This window comes from Lissotriton helveticus, chromosome 7 (genome assembly GCF_964261635.1).
Source record: "Lissotriton helveticus chromosome 7, aLisHel1.1, whole genome shotgun sequence".
Classification (NCBI taxonomy): domain Eukaryota; kingdom Metazoa; phylum Chordata; class Amphibia; order Caudata; family Salamandridae; genus Lissotriton; species Lissotriton helveticus.
Window position 1 is genome coordinate 1153764823 of NC_136068.1, and position 23565 is coordinate 1153788387.

The window sequence follows — 23565 nt, forward strand, 5'->3', positions numbered from 1 at the left end:
GGGGCATAGTAGATCCTCCCTGACCCCCTAGGTTTGATGTGGAGGTTTTAAAAGGGCCCCGCGGGGCAAAAAAAAATAAAATAATAATAATCGAACGGCTGAATGGATTTGCACGAAACTTGGCAAAATTGTAGGGACTGGTAGCCCGATGTGCCTTTGCTAGGTCTCAATATATGTGCTCCAGTGGATTTTGAGAAATTAACGTTCAAAAAAAGATATATATCTGTAACAGCGCTCCTGGCAGCGCTCCGCTTCGCGTACTTTTCGCGTTACGGAGCTTTGTGAAGCGAAACTGATTGGTTCTCCGGCGTCTGTAAACATTCCAAACAGTCCGTAGCGGCCGCCATCTTGTCTCTCGGTAGGATCGAGAGACAAGTGGAGGCCAAAGCGAAGGGGCAAATGACCATAAGGGGGCATAGTAGATCCTCCCTGACCCCATAGGTTTGATGTGGAGGCTTTAAAAGGGCTCCGCGGGGCAAAAAAATCATTTTTTTTTGGTGGGGTGCGCCCGGTTAGCGTAACGGGAAGCGGACTGGGGAGCGTACTACAAGGAAACAAGAATGATTGACTTTTAACTTATTGTATGTTTATAGAGTTTTTTTTTCTTTTTTTTCTGCTGAGTGACGTCTCGGCCTATCTCCACGGGATGCAGTCTCTACCATCTCGGCATTTAAGCCCAGGGGGACCGGTAGTGTGGGAGAGATAACGTCTGTTAACGTTCGATTCGAAGGAAATCAGGAAGTGTTGAAAAACATTGTCTGCGCCATCTTGCCTTTTTTCAAATGCCACACTTTTGTCGTGCACGGCAGCCATTTTAGATGCCTTGACCAGACCCACTCTCTGCACGCTGTCCATCCTTAGCATGGCTCCCCACCGTCTGAAGCATCTCCCCCAGGCACTGGTCACCCCCGCTCTCTGTCTTATACATGGGCAATAAACCTCCCCCATCTGCGCTGCTCTTCCCTGAGAATCACACCCTGTGCCCGCCCGACACCTCCCTTTCGCCCTATTCACTACCGCACCCTCTGACACTCCTCTTCCTCTGTGTCCGATTGTCCAGGCCGGTCCCAGGCTATCAGCTAGCCCTGCAGATGTAGTTTATGGCCCCAGCTGTAAAGAATCACCCCTCTTCAAAGGAGTTATAGTAGATCAAGGCCCACACCCGATGAGATCCGTCACACCACACGCGTTCCTACTATCTGAAAACCATCCTGTATTGTGATTGGGGAGGGGAAAGAGCCTGAAGCGGAAGATTCCAGGGATGACTCTTTGTACATCAAAGTTTTTACAATTATGTGTCACATTAAAAATATATAGCACTCCAACAAAGTAGTAGGATTATAAAACTTTAATAACTTATAAATATATACAACAAAACAAAAACAGTAAAAACATTTAAACATTTTTAGGGAAAAAGAAGGAACAATAGTCAGTAGCGGTCGGTTGTGCGAATAGTCCCAAGGCAGCACAACGTCCTGATTTCTGGACGGCACCCAGGTGATGTTGCCTGGGTGCCGCACTGATTTGGATATCCGGCGTGGGGCGTCCCGGGGGGTGGGTCGTCAGTAGCGGCCTGTTGTGCGAATAGTTCCAAGGCAGCAGAACGCGCTGAAATGTGGATGGCACCAAGGTGATGTCCAGTAAGTTGCCGCCCTCCGAATAACGGCGTGGGGCGCCCCGGGGGGGGGGGGAGGCGGCGTGAACGGGCCTCCCCAGGTGGAGTCTCGTCTGCTGTAGTGGGGCGCCCCTTTACCGTTTCAGTTGCCATTCCTTCCGCTTTTGGTCCACTGTGTCAAAATCCGCCATTCAGCTGAGTTGCGCCCACTGTTGCGGTGCAGCGATAGGCGGCTGCCACAGGACTCTCAAAATGGCGGCAGGCTCTTTCCTTTTTGGGCCTGGTCCACTGAAATGGCCCTGGGACATCTTGGAAATCGGACGCTTGTCTGCTAGGTCTTGGACCCCATTCTCGAAAGCGTCCCCTCAGCCTTGAGGATTCTACAAAAGTCTTGGAGGCCCCCGACTCCTGCAGGCTTCCGGTGGGGAGCGGCTGCCATGATTGCTCGCGGAATGACCACGACGGAGCCCCGAGATGGTGGTGCTTTCATGCTGACGCCAGCTTCAGTCTGAAACATCCAGAAACAAGGTGGGGCTTTCATCGTTTGGGAAAAAAAAAAGTTTTCATCCAATGAAAAGTGTTATTTTTAGGTCATATGATCAAGCCTTCCATCATTAGGAAACCAAAAGTAAAATGAACCAATGAAAAGTTTTATAAACAAGTCACATGACCTGTTATGCGGCATAGGGTATAAAAAGCGTAGAAAATCCGTTGGCACGTGAGGCGGCGTCAGTAGCGGACCGATGTGCGAATAGGCCGAAGGCAGCACAACGCGCCAAGATCCGGATGGCACCGAGGTGGTGTCTAGCAAGTTGCCGCACTGGTGTGGCCATCCTACAATGCTGAAAGTCGGCGTGGGGTGCCCCGTTGGCCTGTGAGTTCGCGTCAGTAGCGGACCGATGTGCGAATAGGCCGAAGGCAGCATAACGCGCCAAGATCCGGATGGCACCGAGGTGGTGTCTAGCAAGTTGCCGCACTGGTGTGGCCATCCTACAATGCTGAAAGTCGGCGTGGGGCGCCCCGTTGGCCTGTGAGGTGGCGTCAGTAGCGGACCGATGTGCGAATAGGGCCAAAGGCAGCGCAAAAATATTTTCTGAATAGAAGACACCACAAGGCGCTGAGATGCGAAGATCCGGATGGCACCGAGGCGGTGTCTAGCAAGTTGCCGCACTGGTGTGGCCATCCTACAATGCTGAAAGTCGGCGTGGGGCGCCCCGTTGGCCTGTGAGGTGGCGTCAGTAGCGGACCGATGTGCGAATAGGGCCAAAGGCAGCGCAAAAATATTTTCTGAATAGAAGACACCACAAGGCGCTGAGATGCGAAGATCCGGATGGCTCCGAGGCGGTGTCTAGCAAGTTGGCGCACTGGTGTGGCCATCCTACAATGCTGAAAGTCGGCGTGGGGCGCCCTGTTGGCCTGTGAGGTGGCGTCAGTAGCGGACCGATGTGCGAATAGGGCCAAAGGCAGCGCAACAATATTTTCTGAATAGAAGACACCACAAGGCGCTGAGATTCGGTTGGCACCGAGGTGGTGTCTAGCAAGTTGCCGCACTGGTGAGGCCATCCTACAATCCTGCTCCGAATAACGGCGTGGGGTGCCCGAAAGGGGGGGGGAGGCGGCGTGAACGGGCCTTCCCAGGTGGAGGCTCGTCTGCTGTAGTGGGGCGCCCCTTTACCGTTTCAGTTGCCATTCAGCTGAGTTTCGGCCGCTCTTGATGCTACAGCGACAGGCGGCTGCAACAGGACTCTCAAAATGGCGGCCTGTTCTTTGGATTTGGGCCTGGTCCACTAAAATGGCCCTGTGACACCTTAGAACTCGGACGCTCGAATTTTTTTTCCTTTCCTCTACATGCAAAAAAAGGTAAATGCCCGGTACGTTACACGCTTCATCTGCCACGATGTACTCTCCAGAGGAACCGAAAAAAAATATAGTTATGGTAACTATACCATGCATCGTCATATGGAGAGGTGGCACCGATTAATTATAGTGCTGCATAAAAGAGAGATTTGGAGGAGAACCCCCGACCTGCCAGTACATTCATCAAAGAAGTGGCACTGACAGCATGAGAGGCAAGGGAAACGGTCCCAAATATTTAGAAGAACTTTGGAAAGATTAAAATGACATGTTTAGATTGTGGCAAATTAATTTCATGTGGACAGATGAGTGTTACTCTAATAAATACAGCATATGAACATCATCATAGTCGATGGTTGGTAGAGACATTTTGACTATATCCTGGACCTGCCCGTCCTCGCCCAAAATGGCGCCGGAATAAATGGGACTCGTAACTCCTTGTTGTGTACTGGTTGCACAACCTTGATATCACGAGATACGTATGCAGTTTTGAAGCACATGGCGGGCGGGGACGAGAATAGATTGAATATTTCGACATCCCTATTGATATTAAGTTCTGATGTGTTATTGATTACTGTACTATTGAAAGTTCGAATTAACGTCACCCATGGTACTTGCCCGCAAATGTATATCTAGATAATTTTATTGTAACTGGCCCTGTCGTATTTTAATTATAAAATGTACGTCCACCGATTCCGCAACTGTTAGACACTTTAGTTCTTGCAACCTAATGGCCCGCCCGTTACGTTCCTCTACAGTGTAAATGTCTACTCATCATATACGATTACAGTTTGCACCGTGGCCGGCCCACGTGGTTATAGGCCCGTATTTGTATACTGACATTTTCACAATAAAGGTTTTTAAAAGAAAACATGGTAGTAGTATTTACATTGGTAAAGTTTTTAATAATAGTCACTGTTTTAGAATCAGTAAAAGGCAAGTGAAATAAAGCAGTCCAATTACATGAAGGGTAAAAGGTATAATACGCAGGAACGCAGTAAAGATAAATGGTCAAGGGCTGTTCTGTTTTCTACTCCTGCAACATAAAGTGATCGATAAGAATCTCATATTCAGGCGTATCGGCGACTAAGACAGCAGGCCGACCCTCTTTTGCTCAACGGCTCCGTCATGGGACGAAGAAACGCCCTTTTTCTCGAGAAAGGAATATATTTTACTTGCAGGACAGTTGTAAATTTTCCGGGAAAGTACATTAGCCTGGAACATTATAATATATGTTTAAGAAAAAATAATGTTCGAAAGTAATAAAAAGCATAATTTTTAGGTCATATGACCAAGCCTTTCATCATTACAATAAGAAAAGTAAAATGAACCAATGAAAAGTTTTATTAACAAGTCACATGACCTGTTATGCTTACGTTACGCGCTGCGCGCCGCGCCCCGGATCACTTCCGGATGCGCTAACGCGGCGCGTCATATGACGCATTACGCGACAACGCAGGTCCAGAATATAGTCAAAATGTCTCCACCAACCAGCGGTCGGAACACAACCCTTTTCAGTAGGCTAAATAGTTCTGTTAAATGACAACAGAAGGGACAGGCAACAAGAACCATCAGTCAAAGAGGGGAGGGCAAGTTCTTCTCTACCGGGTCACTTTGGGGCGCTACCGGAACTGATCGAATTGGTAGTCTACAGTGTTTCTGGATGTTTCAGACTGAAGCTGGCGTTAGCATGAGAGCACCACCATTTCGTAGCTCCGTCGTGGCCATTCCACGAGGAATCATGCTAGTCGCTCCCCACCAGAAGCCTGCGGGAGTCGGGGGCCCCCAAGACTTTTGTAGAATTTTCAAGGCTGAGGGGACGCTTTCGAGAATGGAGCCCAAGCTCTAGCAAACAAGCGTCCGAGTTCCAATGTGTCGCAGGGCCATTTTAGTGGACCACGCCCAAATCTGAAGAGCCGGCCGCCATTTTGAGAGTCCTGTGGCAGCCGCCTATCGCTGCACCGCAAGAGCGGGAGCAACTCAACTACATGGTGAGCGAGACGCTGTAGTCGAAAGAGCGGGCGGTAAACAGCTGAATAGCGGAAGAGGCACAGTGTAGCAAAAGCGGGCGGAATGGCAACTGAAATGGTAAAGGGGCGCCCCACTACAGCGTGTCTTTAGGTGAAACGGATTGTGGGACAAGGTCAAGAATGGAAGAGTTACCAAAAGGCAAAAAGTTCCGCTTGATCCCGGGAGCCGGCCACCTATGTCGGGGGCGATCTCAGGCCACACCAGGAGAACACGACTTGGGGAAGGGGCCGGAGCCAATCGCCCCCTCCGAGTCCGCGCCATCACACCGTCCCTCGGGGGCCTCCGTCAAGCGGTTCAGGGTGGCACCGCATCACATTGTTTACAAATGCAGTCACGTCCTCAAACAGACCCCACTTACTTTGAGAATAGTGAAGCTGAAGCAAGTGCAAATAGGCTTCAGACAGTGTTACAAGCACTCCTCAAAACTTTGAACCATCAAAGTGCATGAGTTTCATGCTCGATCGATTGAGCTAGCTTGGATAACAATCAATCAAATGGAGAGAGAAGCAGGCACGACGGATTACAACGGGGGCAAAGGCCTGCGTTAACTACCCTTCACTATCTGCAAAGAGAGAGTACTCCTAATAGAAATGAGGGGGAGGGGGGGGGGCAGCATTCAAAGCAGATCAGTGTGCATAAACACGAAAATGTTTTCACTTACCACGTACTTGACATTCGACAGCTTATGATATTTGCTATTAAAAAACCATTGAAATTCACTGAAAAAACCATAGGTTATAGACCATATATAGTTAGGAATTAGCATTTACAAAACCTTGAAAATTCACTGAAAAAACCATAGGTTATAGACCATATATAGTTAGGAATTAGCATTTAAAAAACCTTATTTTACTCACACAAAACCATTGAAATTCCATATATAGTTAGTTGCACTAACTATATATCGCGCACCTGCAATCCACTGCTGATCATGTCACATATTACATCATTCATGACATGGTCAGTGACATCACTGATGACATCACTGATGACATCTCAAATGACATCACTGATGACATCACTGATGACATCTCAAATGACATCACTGATGAGATCACTGATGACATCTCATTTGACATCAATGACCACATCACTGATGATATCATTCATGTGACAATACAATGCATCTCCTCACATTTTAATATAACCTCTGTTTCACCCAGTGTTAAATACAGAGTATAATTTTTGAAACCATTGACACACCAATACTAGTTACTACATACGTACTCACTGATTCCTACGTCTACACACACATTCACTCATTCACCCATACAATCATTCATACATACAATCACTCATCTTTACAACACTATCATATGCACTCATACACCTATACAGACACTCACACTCTGCCACTCATCCATGGAGTTACTCACACACCTAGTCAGTCCTGTAAAGAATCAATCACACTTCCATTTTTTTTGTCTATACAGTTAAACATAGAGCACCTTACATTTTCAAACATATACTAACACATACTTACTTTCTTATACAATCATTGATACAAGTACACATTGATCTGCACAGAGTCACACACCTCCCAGCCAGCCACACACACACTCAGTCTCCCATACAAATACTTAGACAATCAATCAATAACCCATATAGTTAATCATATAGCTACTGATCAACACATGCAGCAGTTTACAGAACAACAGACATAATGATGCACAAATTAAGACAGTTTAGTCACTAACCCATGCACTCAGTGAGACACATTTAATCACTCACTCATACATTCAGTCATGCACCTACTAAATCCTTCGTCCAGACACTTATACATCTACTCATTCTTCAATATGTAAAACATATTTAAACTTTACAGAAACACACAGTCACTGGATGATGTCATCAGTGATCTCATCAGTGATGTCATTTGAGATGTCATCAGTGATGTCATCAGTGATGTCACTGACCATGTCATGAATGATGTAATATGTGACATGATCAGCAGTGGATTGCAGGTGCGCGATATATAGTTAGTGCAACTAACTATATATGGAATTTCAATGGTTTTGTGTGAGTAAAATAAGGTTTTTTAAATGCTAATTCCTAACTATATATGGTCTATAACCTATGGTTTTTTCAGTGAATTTTCAAGGTTTTGTAAATGCTAATTCCTAACTATATATGGTCTATAACCTATGGTTTTTTCAGTGAATATATATATATATATATATATATTGTACAACTATATTTTTTACATCAATATTTTTTTCTCAATATTTTTGTACTTACCTGTTTAAATATAGGGAGTCCATACTTTTGCATTCTATATTTTTTTATCAATATTTTTTACTTCTTTATTTTTTACATCGATATTCTTTCAGTGAACCTTATTTGGCTGGGGAAAACTGGGACGTATGATTTGGAGGATGTATAGCTGTACTTTTTACATGCTGCTTTTACGTTTTGTCGCAGGCTTAGGTGGAATAATGATGGGACAATAGAAAACCAGGGATAAACAGATAGGAATTGTACTGAGCACAATGGGATATAAATATATTGATTATATAACAGTTCCAAAATATAAGTCACATCGTTGCTCTGTTTTCAACTTTACAGCTACCCCTGAGGAAGGGCTGTTTGTGAGCCCAAAATGCATTGGGTATACTTTTTGATAAAGGCTGCCTGTGGCTGCAGAACCCCACATGCTGGTGAATAAGGCCTGGAGTGGGATGTCACCAGCATGTGAAAAATATGGGATTCACGTTGTTTTAAGTGAAAAAATGAAACATATTGTGATTAATTTGCAGAATAGAATACGGAAAAACAAAATATTAAAAATTAAAAAAATGAATCATTTGAGAAAGAGGTTTCTCTGCACTTTCTTTGCTGTGCGATGTGGGTGGAACATATTTACGTTACACTTATTTTGCATTCTTCATTGGTGTGCTGTTGGAGTAAAGCACAAACAAGTCTGCACGCAATATCTTTGCCAAAAGAGCATCCCCTAAAGGAATCCATGTCAAAATGGTGTGCATTCCATCATTTTTATGAAGACATTTAAATACCCTTGCCAAACCTTAAACTCCCTTTTTATTACATGTAAATCAACCCTACGGTAGGCCCTAGGTACACGCATAGGGCAGGGTGCTATGTAATGAAAATGTAGGACGTGTCCTTTTAGGTTTTACATGTCCTGGTAGTGAATTTTCCTGCTCTTAGCCATTTGGTGCCTGCTTCCTGTCTCTGATCACTTGTCTGGCGTGAATGACAGCTGGGCTTTGGGTATTCCCTCTAAGAAGCCACACACAATGGGAGCTTAGATGTGACTTGATGAACCATCCTGGGAAGAAGGGAGGGAGGAGCTGGGCACAGCATCACACTTAATCCTGAATAGGCTGTGTTCTGTCCCCACAGAAATGGCAGCATTCCCCCCTGTAGTGAGTCAGGCACCAGGGCTAGAAGGATGGATCTCCATGCACTTCAAAGACCTTTCTTTGATGTGTCCCCCACTTCAAAGGCAAAACTAGGTATAAGCACTGAACCTCTGACACCACCACTCCAGTACACTTCTGGACCTGCAAACACTCGGCCAGGAAGAAGAACTGCCTTCATAAAAAAAACTGCCATACTGCTGCTCTGCAAGTACTGCTGCCTTGCTGTGTTGCCCTGTTGCCTGCTGCTCTCTCTTGCCTGGGTGTTCAAGACTTGACCTAAACCACTTGAACTCAGAGTGACTCCAGGGGCTAACTGACTGGGCTCCTGATCTGAAGTCTCAGGGGCATAAAATACTGCCAGCTACCCTGCTTCTGCACCTGGACCATTGGAAGTGGGCCTAAGGTGCTTGCTTCAGTGGAATCGATGCATCCTCTGTTGCGAGAATGGAATTGACACATCACTGCTGTTGTGGGAACAGGACTGATTCATCGCCCTCAAACCAGCATAGCGCAGATGGTACCACCGCTTTGGAACCAAAGCACCACAGCTACTACTTGGAGAAGATTAATACATCACTTCTACTGCATGGAGAAACCCGGAGCATCGCCTTCAGAACTGTTGCATCTCGGAACAAGCACACCGCCTTTGGAGCCGATGCATCGCTACTGTTGCAAGGAGAAAATCAATGCATCACCCCTACTGTGTGGGGGAAATCAACACAGCACCTCGACTGCGGGACTGACACCGACACATCGCTGGGCAGGATTCCGCATCTTGGTCAATGCAACCAGTATTAAGGTACTTTTGCTCAACAGGCCTCACTCTGTCCCTATTTCCTGTCTGTGCTCAATCATGGTCAGCATAAACTTTTGACCTTGTCGTGTTCCGGCACGACCGGACAGCCCATATAAGCGCTTATTACTTCGAAGCGCTATTTTGCATTCTAATCTTTAAAAATTCTTATCTCAAGTTCTACATATTGGATTTTTGTCATTTTGGTCTTGTTTTATCTTGTTTGTGTCGTGTTTTCACTGTTTTACTTTTTGAAGCGTTGCACACATACTTTACGCATTGCCTTTTAAGTTAAGCCTGGCTGCTCTGTACCAAGCTACTAGAGGGTGAGCATAGGTTAATTTAGGGTGTGTTTGTGGCTTACACTGACAAGAATTGTGGCTGCTATTTTGCCAAGGCTTCCATCCCAGTCAACCAGGAACCCAATTTTTAACACACACCAACTCTAATCAAAAATTCATAAATCTGCAATAAAAAATCATTGTGCCTGCAAATTAAATACTGAACACACAAAGCTCTTAATCTTTAGATGCCCATCATGCCATATCTGTCTAACAAAAGGACTACTTGGTGCACCACGAACAAAACCTATTGTGAACACAGATAGGACAGTGTAACCAACCTTAAAATGCCATGGCCTTGATGGGCAGAACGTCAAAACAATGGCAAAGCATGGGGAACACTTGAAAGCCAATGCCTGAATGGGGCAGACCTGTAGCCCACTCTCTCTCTCTCTCTCTCTCTCTGTACTTATTTATTCTATACCTTTTTCAGAAATTGATGACAGGGTGCCTTCTAGACAGCTAAAGCTATTTGTAGATGCTGCAACTGCTTTGCAACTCTGAACTACTGCATTGTTGTAGCTGGAAGGTTGTGCTGCAGTCTGATGTCTTTACATAAACGTTCTCTATTCTGATGTCAGGGCCCAACTTACTTAGGAAGGAAGTAAAGTTGCGTCCACAGTCTATGACGTTGAATGCCAACATGATGCAAACATACAATCTTCTGCTTTTCTCAGAACTATCAAGGAGTAGGTTTGGAGAGGCGTGCCTGTCACAGCTGTCCAGATGTTCTTTGGGCGAGGTTTTACGAAATCCTAATTTTGTCTGTCTGCTGGCATTTCCATTGGTGTAAAATTACATGGTGTCCAAAACCTACGAAGTATGGTGTTCCATTCCCTTTACCACAAGTGAAATTGATTTAAACCTGCCTTTGACGGGAGTAAGTCTGTAATCATTTCCAGGATTGGAAAGAGTGAGATATGAGTTTATTAAAACCCACAGACGTACTTGTATGTGAGTGTTCTTACACTTTACCGGTAAACCATGCATTGCCATGCCCACCCCCAATCCCTTGTGTGTAATTTACGTCTTCATATTATTACCTAGTTGTGAAATGATGTTAAGCATGAGAAACAGACTTCCAACTGCAAGGAGCATTTTCATGAATTGCTTGGGTTTGGAAACTAAATAATTTACACATTTAAATAAAACATACATGCCCAATGACTTAGAGAATTCATCTCACCTTCCTTATTCTCCAGATATCACAGTAGCACTTAAAAACCATGATTGGTCGATCATTTCTGCTTTCTAAATCACAGAAATACGTATTTTATTTATTAGTAACTTGAGGTGCTTTGCAAGAATATTTTTTCTTTGTGGAATTCAATGCAGAAGTGAATTAAAGACACAAGGATAAGATGGGTAGGTGCAGAATGCACTCTGTGTAGTTGTATTTTGCTTTACAAATTTGCCCATTACTCAACTGCTTATATGTATACTTTGATCAGAAACAGTGGTTTGAATGGTATCAGTGATTTGAAACCTGAGGTTACGTGAATTCTGAACCCGTTTCATAAATGTCGTCGTATCATGACGATTTTGGTATCAGCAGACCGAAAATGGCGAGTATAATATGTACGAGTATTTTCGTCATGTTCGAGTGACGAGATCACCATGAAATCAGGGATTCCGTTCTGAACTCTTGGGTTCCATTTTGTGTACGGCAGCCATTTTGTGGTTGCCCTCACATAGGCCGATGACTAAGGCCAAACGAGTCCTTGGGACACGTACACCTTTAACTGACTTCTGTGTGACCTGGGCAAGCTAACTCCGTTGCCCGAAGCCAAACCTGTTAGGCCAGTTCCTTTCCCAGTAGCTGGTCGAGATTGAGGATCAAGGCACAGGACATCATAAAACCTTTATTGCACACAACTATGTCTTATCTGACTCACACCTGTCTCTGCTCCTTTCTTTATGACCTGTTTACGATGAGGAGGTGTCCGTTTTTATTAGGGGTCCGTCCGATTTATCTGATGAAGAGTGTTGGGCCTGTCCGGGTAATTGATGGTGGGCCGGACAATGAAATGCGGGTTTGTCATGCAATAATTTTGTCGTGTACACATGGGATTGGTCAACTGTAAATAAGAAATGTTTGCCTGAAGCACAATATTTGGTATAAAAGGGATGACGCGCTTTGTAAGATTGAGCAGTCTCCTACGAATATACAGCCATTGTACTTCGTGGACCTCTGTTACTGGTTGCAGCCAATAAATCCGATCTTTGACGTCACCAAGAAGTTGCCGCGTTTCTGTAATTCTGAGACAGGTGAATCCGGAGATTTCGGGTGTGTCCCCTGGCACCGCTGGGTTCTAAATAACCCAGTTCTCCAAACCCAGCCATCTGGATTCCAAAGGTAGCTACTTAGGCAATGCAGCCCAGCAGCGCTCCTTGCAATCAAGTGATGTAGAGGTACACACTGTTATTCTTTTACAATTGTACAAAAGTCACATGGCCATGATTACTAGCCTCCATTGCCTTTCTCCCCATCAGCCCTGGAAGATAATGAGTGTCCCCAAAATGAGTATGCTGTCTTGTCATCAGATACCCTCTGTTTTAAATGAAATGCCACCGGCTAACCAGTGAAAAACTAAAGGTTTATTCCATTTTGTGGCATTTTATTAATTTATTGGCATTTATCAAAAGGGACAAATATTGTGGAGGTTAACCCTTGGCAGTGCTTGGGACTAGAACTTAAAAGGTTCTATGTATGTTTTAAGTTCGGTGAAAACTAATTGCTTCTTTTCTCTGGTAACCGGTCATATAGAAAACCACCACACTGTAATGGACCAGGTACACTTTGAAGACTCCTATTTTGGTGCAATAGGTCCTTAATGAGACACGTTCAGATCACCTCAGTATGTGAATATGTCATCTTTTTTCAAATCCTCATTTTGATTCTGTTCATAAACTCTTCTTTGTTTACACCCACAACTACATTGCTCATGTCTCCATGTTTCAGATAGGGTTTGAGGTAGTTTTGAACCAAATTATTTTAAGCATATATATTAAGACAGATAAGTATACATCTTATGTAAGATTTTGTCTGAGTGTAAATGAAGAAAATACATTTGTCACTGAGAATAATTTGACTACATTTCATACCTGCATTTGTCTTTAAGTTCTTCATTGCTACAATAGTGATCAATGTATGATGAATGTTTCGTAGTCAGCAAGTGGCGTTGGAAGGGTGAAAGGAAGTCCATTATTCATTGTGAACTTACCTGAAATAGTGTGATACATTTCTTTTACTTAATTTACCGGTGAATTTATAACAATCAAGTATCTGGTTAAACATATGTTGAAGCAATATTTCTCATACTGTATTTAATACAGGTCTTGTTCCTTGATGAGCCAACCGCTGGCCTTGATCCCTGCTCTCGACATCATGTGTGGACCCTTCTGAAAGAGCGCAAGGCTGGCCGAGTGACACTATTCAGCACCCAGTTCATGGACGAGGCAGATATCCTGGCAGGTGGGCAATAACTGATTTCTTAATTAAAAATGCTTGATGCATGTTAAGTGTCTATCTTCTTGCTGAAGAATTGCCATATGGACAATTGTAGAAGATGCCTGAGTGAGCGCATGGGTGCAAGGGTGGATGAATGTGTGAGTGCTTTGATAAACAACTGAGCGCAGTGGCGGGTGTGGCCACCAACATTAGTGTTGCAATACATACACTCACTCGTTGAACCAATTCGGTCATTCATGCTTTCACCCACACATTTATCTAGCTATACTCTAACAGCTATCAAACCTTGGGGCATATTACCAACAACTAGCGATAATTTTTGTCTCTAACTTGTTTAGAGACAAAAATTATCGCCGCACATCGGCGATTTTTATTGCAGATAAACCTTGCTATTAGCAAGGTTTATCGCAAATGCGATAAAAAACGGCCGCAATGCATGAATATCGCTGAAAAGTCAGCGATATTCATGCATTATCGAGCAAATGCTCTTAGCCATGTTATCCACCTCCCATTGGATAACATGGTGAAGAACTGCTCAGGGCAGGTGTTAGCTTTTGGAGATATTCGCGCTTAGCGCGAATATCTCCAAAAGTTGGTAATAGGAGATAGCGATGTTAGCGACTGTTTCCAGTCGCTAACATCTTGGCACGCCCACTTTGCATGTCATTAGTGATAAATATCACTGACATGCAAAGCGGGGCCCAAGATGGTCGCTATCTCCTATTAGCTGTCACTAACTGGTGTTAGCGACAGCTTGGTAATAGGGAGATAATTTTATCTCCGCTTTCTTGGCTTTTAAAGCCAAAAAAGCGGAGATAAACCCCCTTGATAATATGCCCCCTTGTGTTCATTTTTCCATTCCAATTTCCGTTCACTTATCCATTCATCCATGAACCCAATTACTTACCTGTCGGCTTTTTTGTAAGCCTTTTACATTCAACTATCTCCATGCCCAAATCCAAAATTATCAGTCAAGGAGTGAGAACTTATATTTCAAAACAAAAGCAACAAATTGGATTTAACTGTATGTTTGTGTCTCTGAATATGCACATATGGTTTGTGTCTGTGTATGTAAATGCATGTGTCGCTCTATAAGTGCATGTCCTCTTTTTCTGTGATCATCTCCTCAGAGGATTTGTGCCATCTTAACAAAAGCTATGGGAACAAATGAAATCGAAAATAAGTCAGAAGTCTTCTATGATAAAGGGGCATGTCTAACGTCTAATAAAAATTCGATATTATTCATTGATTTCACCAGTAAGTATTGGGTCAGTGAGCTCTTAGTCAGCGCCAAGGCTTCCCTTTTTTTGATGCACCTTGGTGAAAAATAGACATATGATCCTCAACATGTATGCTTTAGTGGTGCAATCTGGGTCAAAGAAAAGATCAGGTCTACCAAGATTGCCAAATGTGCACATAACATAGTTCAACCAAGGTATGCAGCGCATTAGTTCCAAACCCATACAATCCCTTGGAATGCTTCTATTAAAGTTAAGCTCGCCTTTTAACCATACTGAAAGCTGATTTGAATGAGGTCTGAAATATAACCCATTCCCAAATCCTCATGAGCGATCTCTGTAGGGACATTTTGAGGGATCTTCAGTACCCTTCTCGGAAATGTATTTTCTGCCACTTGAATGGATATACAAGGCTTTTGGCCCCAAATCTCGTACCAAAAGCTGACTGTCAGAATATATTTAGCTTTGCAAATTTCAATAGTCAACTTAATATGGATTCGCCCCATACGTCTGAAAAAATCACCTAGACTATGAGCCACTTTGTGGAAAGATTGAATATTGTTATTAATCAAAGTGTGAGAATTCAGCTGAGAGTACACTAGAATACCCCAATTTCGAAACTCAGCAACTCTACTAATGGGTTGGTTGTTAATCGTGTTTTTCGGCCTTAATTAACATTGTTTGGGCCAACCATCATAGTATGTGATCTGGAAAAATGTGTTTTCAAATCCATATTTTCTATGAAGTTGACAAAACAATCTAATAAGTGATGTAGTCAATTGACAGTACACACAATCAGAACTGTCTCATCCTCATAAAGCAGAGCTGGCACAGGTTTTCCTCCCACAGTTGGGATATCCTGACACTGGTCCACTAAAAAGGTGTATAGTCGATAAATATATAAAACAAGCATTTACAATGCAATAGGTCTAGCAGCATTAAAGTTTGAGCTATTGGCATTGTATATTACAATGTGTTGCATTAATTTGTTATCAAATTGTTTTATAAAGATGATTTGCAAACTGTCAAATGTTGCTGAATAGTAAGCAATGTTGTGAATAATATTGTTTGCTGGTCATCCTTGGGTACCAGAGTACTTCACTTGAGGCAGAGGTATTATCTTTAGACTACAGGTGCCGGTGCCGCTTGAGCTAGAAACAGGGCCAGCCACTCACTCCTCTGCACTCATTACTCACTACTCTGCACTCACTACTCACTACTCTGCACTCACTAGTCACTACTCTGCACTCCCTACTCTGCACTCACTACTCACTACTCTGCACTCACTGCTCAACTTACTACTCACTACTCTACTCACTACTCTGCACTCACTACTCTGCACTCACTACTCACTACTCTGCACTCACTACTCACTACTCTGCACTCACTACTCACTACTCTACTCACTACTCTACTCACTACGCTGCACTCACTACTCTACTCACTACTCTACTCACTACTTACTACTCACTACTCACTACTCTACTCACTACTCTACTCACTACTCTACTCACTACTCTGTACTCACTACTCACTACTCTGCACTCACTACTCACTACTCTACTCACTATTCACTACTCTACTCACTACTTACTACTCACTACTCTACTCACTACTCTACTCACTACTCTACTCACTACTCACTACTCTACTCACTACTCTACTCACTACTCACTACTCTGCATTCACTACTCTACTCACTACTCTACTCACTACTCACTACTCTGCACTCACTACTCTACTCACTACTCTACTCACTACTTACTACTCACTTCTCTCCTCACTACTCTACTCACTACTCACTACTCTACTCACTACTCACTATTCTACAAATATGCACTATACGCCTTTTATAATAGTGAAAGGATAAGAAGCGAATCACAAAAATCAAGTGTCAGCAAATACTTAGGAAATGGACTGTGTAGTCAGAGTTTGCCGCCCTATCTCTCCCTGCCTATGACTGGGTGGGAGCGATCATTACTGTTCCGTTTAAGGGCTGGCACTGTAAAATTTATGTTGTCTTTTCCATTGGGACATTGCCATAGTGCTGACTCTATTTTATGTCCTTGTGATGGAGTGAGCATACAGGATGATTTGCACTTTTTATTTTTTTGTAAATTTTATCTCAAATTTATCAAATGGTTTTTAACTCCGTATTTTAAAAAATTCAGACCACTGTCACTTAAAAACTCATATTGTATGCTAATTACTCTGGACAGTGATGAATTAACTTTCCGTATGACTTCTTTTTTAAGATTGGCTATACAAGCACGTAAAATGATGGAAAATCCCTGAACATAACAACTAGTTTTATCTGTGCTACAATGGGAACTTAGTTTAAATTAATTGAGGCATATTGTATTGTCACTGTATGGAATCTAATGCCATATGTTATATTTTTCATTTGTATGTATATATATTATTATTGTGTGTTGTTATTCTGATCGGTACTTTTATGAATTTTAAGAAATTCGAATAAAGGTCTTTTGAACCTTGAACCTTGAACCACTACTCTACTCACTACTCACTACTCTGCACTCACTACTCTGCACTCACTACTCACTACTCTGCACTCACTACTCTACTCACTACTCTGCACTCACTACTCACTACTCTACTCACTACTCACTACTCTACTCACTACTTACTACTCTACTCACTACTCACTACTCTACTCACTACTCACTACTCTACTCACTACTCTACTCACTACTCTACTCACTACTCTACCCACTACTCACTACTCTACTCACTACTCTACTCACTACTCTACTCACTACTCACTACTCTACTCACTACTCACTACTCTACTCACTACTCACTACTCACTACTCACTACTCACTACTCTACTCACTACTCTACTCACTACTCACTACTCACTACTCTACTCACTACTCTACTCACTACTCTACTCACTACTCACTACTCTACTCACTACTCTACTCACTACTCACTACTCGACTCACTACTCTACTCACTACTCTACTCACTACTCTACTCACTACTCACTACACTACTCACTACTCTACTCACTACTCACTACTCTGCACTCACTACTCTAATCACTACTCTACTCTACTCACTACTCATTACTCTACTCACTACTCACTACTCTACTCACTACTCTACTCACTAATCACTACTCTACTCACTACTCTACTCACTACTCACTACTCTACTCACTAATCTACTCACTACTCTACTCACTACTCTACTCACTACTCACTACTCTACTCACTACTCTACTCACTACTCTACTCACTACTCACTACTCTGCACTCACTACTCTGCACTCACTACTCACTACTCTACTCACTACTCACTTCTCACTACTCACTACTCTGCACTCACTACTCACTACTCTACTCACTACTCTACTCACTACTCACCACTCTACTCACTACTCTACTCACTACTCACTACTTACTACTCTACTCACTACTCTGCACTCACTACTCACTACTCTGTACTCACTACTCACTACTCTACTCACTACTCTGCACTCACTACTCACTACTCTACTCACTACTCTACTCACTACTCACTACTCTACCTACTACTCTACTCACTACTCTACTCACTATTCACTACTCTACTCACTACTCACTACTTACTACTCTACTCACTACTCACTACTCTGCACTCACTACTCTGCACTCTGCACTCACTACTCACTACTCTGCCCTCACTACTCACTACTCTGCACTCACTACTCACTACTCTGCACCCACTACTCACTACTTTGCACTCACTACTCTGCACTCACTACTCTGCACTCACTACTCTGCACTCACTACTCGGCACTCACTACTCGGCACTCACTACTCACTACTCTGCACTCACTACTCACTACTCTGCACACTCACTCTTCACTCACTACTCTGCACACTCACTCTGCACTCACTACTCTGCACTCACTACTCTGCACTCACTACTCTGCACTCACTACTCACTACTCTGCACACTCACTCTGCACTCACTACTATGCACTCACTACTCTGCACTCACTACTCACTACTCTGCACACTCACTCTGCACTCACTACTCTGCACACTCACTCTGCACTCACCACTCTGCACTCTGAACACTCACTCTGCACTCACTACTCTGCACACTCACTCTGCACTCACTACTCTGCACACTCACTCTGCACTCACTACTCCGCACACTCACTCTGCACTCACTACTCTGCACTCACTACTCTGCACTGTGAACACTCACTTTGCAATCACTACTCTGCACACTCACTCTGCACTCACTACTCTGCACTCTGCACTCACTACTCACTACTCTGCACTCACTACTCTGCACTCACTACTCTGCACTCACTACTCTGCACTCACTACTCTGCACTCACCCCTCTGCACTCTGAACACTCACTCTGCACTCACTACTCTGCACACTCACTCTGCACTCACTACTCTGCACACTCACTCTGCACTCACTACTCTGCACACTCACTCTGCACTCACTACTCTGCACTGTGAACACTGACTCTGCACTCACTACTCTGCACACTCACTCTGCACTCACTACTCTGCACTCTGCACTCACTACTCACTACTCTGCACTCACTACTCTGCACTCACTACTCTGCACTCACTACTCTGCACTCACTACTCTGCACACTCACTCTGCACTCACTACTCTGCACATTCACTCTGCACTCACTACTCTGCACACTCACTCTGCACTCACTACTCACTACTCTGCACACACTACTCTGCACTCTGAACACTCACTCTGCACTCACTACTCTGCACACTCACTCTGCACTCACTACTTTGCACTCACTGCACACTCACAGCAGCATTGAAAAACAAGGGTTTGCCATTATTAATATAGTTCACTGCAATAACCTACTTTTCTTAGCCTTTGACATGTACTTTACTGAGAACCGGCATGTTAATAAATATATAAATACGTGCCACGGAAATAAAACAGCATTGAAAAACAAATAACTCTTACTGCCCCCGGAATCCCGCCGCGGCCGCACCGGAAGTCAGGCAAGGTCGCCTGTGACGGGGCGGAGCCGCGTCCTAACCGGAAGAGGAGGCAGGCGGAGGAAATGCGTCGAGCGGCCCGGGGCTCCTGTGAGCGGTGGAGAGCCCCGGGGCCGACAACAGGAGGTTGCGCACATGTTGCGGGGCTCCCTTGACCAAGAGGGAGCCCCGCGAAAGGAGCTGCCAAGAGCCGCAGCGTCAACTCTGCCTGCCCGTGCTGAGAGCGGAGTACCCCAGGTTGCCACAGTAAGTTTAAAAGGGGGGGGTGGTGCACTCGTGTGTGTGTGTGTGTGCGCGTGTGTGTATGCGTGGGGGGGTGTTCTGTATGTATGTGCGTGCGTGTGCGCTTGTGTGTGTGTATCTGTGTATGTGCATGCGTGTGTTGTGTGAGAGCTTCTCGCAGCGCTCGTACTTGTGCGCGTGCCAGTTTGGAATCGCCTGCGCGTGGCCAGGAGTGTCTCCTGGGAAGCAGACACGGCCACAATAGGTTCTCGGCGGAGACGCGCTTCCGCGCGGCTAGCCGAGACCTAATAAAAAGCAGAGGTGCTAAAATAGAGCCTTGGTGGGCACCCCTCTTCAGCTTAAAGTTTGGTGTGCACTCCCTGTTTTGTCCAGATCTCACCAAGGTTATAAGCCCCTTGGGCAAGTTGCACAAGAAAGTGACAAGTGCGTTCTCTAACCCCATGGACTCCAGCATGACTCATAGCCAAGCTATGTTAATGGTGTAAAAGACTGTGCTGAAGTCCTTGATGGCCAGGTGAATAGCTCCCTTGTTGGTTTCCGTGTTTTAGTTATTCAACTGCTTTATGTTCAAATTCTGCTCTATTGCCCCTCTCCCAGGCCTAAACCCGTATTGAATATCGAAGAGGATATTTCTTTTTCCTCAACCCAGGCTGTCAACCTATTCAACACTACTCAGACAATGAATTTTATTTTCAGAATCCACAAGGGATATCAGCTGATAACAGGCCACATCGGCTCTATTTCCTTTTTTAAAGGCAGAGACAATCACAGATTTTCACCAGGACAAAGGAATTTGACCTCCAGCTGTGGCATTTAAATACATTATGATTACAGGGACCCAAAGATCAACACAGGATTTCTGGGGGTGCTTTGTAGCGTGGGCTGCAGTGGCAGGAAGCAGCTATTTTCTGGCCCCTCTTCCTTGGGGCAGAGCTTTCTGGGAATCAGAGTCCCCAGACAAGAATGCCGAGCAACAGACGTGGCATCCCGCGCCGCAGGATGTCTCGAGGCACTTTGTAGCGCGGGTGGCATTGGTGGGAAGTGGCCATTTTCTGGCCCCTCAAACTTGGGGCAGAGCAGTCTGGGACGTTGAGTCCCCACACAAGAAGGCCCAGCAACAGATGTGTCTGTCTTTATATGCGTATGTCTGTGTATGCTTGCAGTCGGTGACCAAAAAACATGGGGGCATATTACCAAGCAATAGCGATAATTATCGCTATTGCTTGGTTAGAGACAAAAATTTACCGCAGAGCTGCGGCGATTTTTATCGCAGATAAAACGGCCGCAATGCATGAATATTGCTGAAAAGTCAGCGATATTCCTGCATTACCGAGCTAATGCTCCTAGCCATGTTATCCACCTCCCATTGGATAACATGGCTAAGAACTGCTCAGGGCAGGTGTTAGCTTTTGGAGATATTCGCGCTTAGCGCTAATATCTCCAAAAGTTGGTAATAGGAGATAGCGATGTTAGCGACTGTTTCCAGTCGCTAACATCTTGGCACGCCCACTTTGAATGTCATTAGTGATAAATATCACTGACATGCAAAGTGGGCCCAAGATGGTCGCTATCTCCTACTAGCTGTCGCTAACTGGTGTTAGCGACAGCTAGGTAATAGGGAGATAATTTTATCTCCGCTTTCTTGGCTATTAAAGCCAAAAAAGCGGAGATAAACCCCTTGACAATATGCCCCATTGTTTTTCTAAATTTGACCCCAGGGTGGGTTCCACTGTTACTCACCCATAAGCTACAGGCAATCAGGGTACTCCTACCCTGCCCTCTGATACCGTTTGGCTTTCAAATTCGTAGGACATTGGAACTGGGGATGAGTCCCTGAGCCCTGTAATGGTGGCCCCAACATTTTGTTCAGGTATATACAGCCAATCCAAGTACAACCTCCTGTCGGACCGTTTCACCCCTATTGGGGCAAGATAGCCAATGGGGAAAAAAGTAATCTTGGACACTCGGAGCGCTTTATTTTTGTAAGTTGTTTTTCGCAAGGAAAAAAGTGTTTTGTGACCTACCTTTTTCTTAACACCCTTTTGACACAAATCACCTGGAAGCTTTCCAATAAGGAGCTGAGGTTGTTGAATAATTGATTAGCAGTTTTCACAAAGATTCATCAAATAGCGCCAAAGTTATTAGCAAAAAAAAAAGTTCCTCCTATGGAAACTCTGACTCATGTATAATATATATGTGTGCACACGCCCACTGTGGGTAAGGTACTATATTTCTCCTTAATACTACGAGTCCCAGCATGCTCTATGCACTGAGCACAGCCCACTGGGGGCAAAGAGCCAATAAAATCAGATGCTTAATTGGAAAGGAGAACATCCGTGTACTGACTTTGTGGAAGCAGCCTGTGATTAGGTGGTAGTGAACCTTGAAACGCGTTGGGCGATAATGTTATTCCAGGAATGCTGACACAGGCTGATGTTTTAAACCCGATGGGAAGCAGTTGCAGAGTGCTTTCTCAAAAGCTAAAAAGGCATTGTTGTAACTACAAATTATCACGGCAGTCGGCGTCGTGGAGAACAGCACCATCTTTCAAAATTAAGAGGCTGAGGATTGAAACTATGTTCAAACCGCTTTCAGCGCAACCTGCCAGATGAAAAGAACTCGTGCCAGCATTGGGATCCTACAAGAAGAACATAATGAACTTTTAATTTTCAAAGTGTGCACAAACCCACTGTAGGTAAGCTACTATATTTCTCCTTATGACTACGAGCCCCAGCATGCTCTATGCACTGAGCACAGCCCACTGGGGGCAATGAGCCAATAAAATCAGATATTTGATTGGAAAGGAAAACATCCGTGGACTGACTTTGTGGAACAGCCCATGATTAAGAGGTAGTGAACTTTGAAACACGTTGGACGATAATGTTGTTCCAGAATGCTGACACAGGCTGATGTTTTAAACCAGATGGGAGGCAGTTGCCGAGTGCGTTCTCATAAGCTCAAAGGCATTGTTGGAACTACAAATTATCACAGCGGCCGGCGTCGTGGAGTACCGCACCATCTTTCAAAGTTAACACCTTTGCTGCGGCGGCTATTCCGCCACAGCGCTATAGGTGCGGGGGGGCCACGCGGCACGCCCATGCTGGTGACGGAACCGCTCCGTCACCAGCTTGCGTACCATTTTCTCTATGTTCCGTATACTTAACCCTGTCTTACCAGCGACCGCCATCATGCTTGATGCGGCTAAAGCATTTGACTCCATTGAATGGAGTTGCATGTTTCATATTTTACGCAAAATGGGGTTCCCTAATGTCATAATACAGTGGATCCAGATCCTATACACCAACGTGACAGCCAGGGTACGCGTTACCAGCCATACCTCTACACCTTTCCAGATAAAGCGTGGCACCAGACAGGGCTGTCCCTTATCCCCTCTCTTCTTTGCCCGTGTGCTCAAACCACTTGCTTGTAAGATTCGGCAATGTCATAGAGCGTCTGCTCACAATTTTAAACACCGACCGGTCGGCATCTCCAGGTATGCAGATGACATGGTCCTGTTTATTAGGGATCCCCAGCAACACCTCTCCCCTGTTCTTCGAGAGTTTATAAAATGTGGTCTGTTCTCTGGACTTT

At 44.5% G+C, this 23565-nt stretch overlaps 1 protein-coding gene across 1 annotated transcript in view; it reads left to right on the forward strand.

Annotated features, from left to right (window-relative positions):
* LOC144770057 (ATP-binding cassette sub-family A member 10-like) overlaps window positions 1–23565 on the forward strand; it is a 1719125-nt gene that overhangs the window by 542714 nt on the left and 1152846 nt on the right. Inside the window, exon 15 of the mRNA XM_078654288.1 lies at window positions 13354–13492. Coding sequence (XP_078510414.1) covers window positions 13354–13492 — 139 coding nt within the window. The remainder of the gene's footprint in view (window positions 1–13353; window positions 13493–23565) is intronic.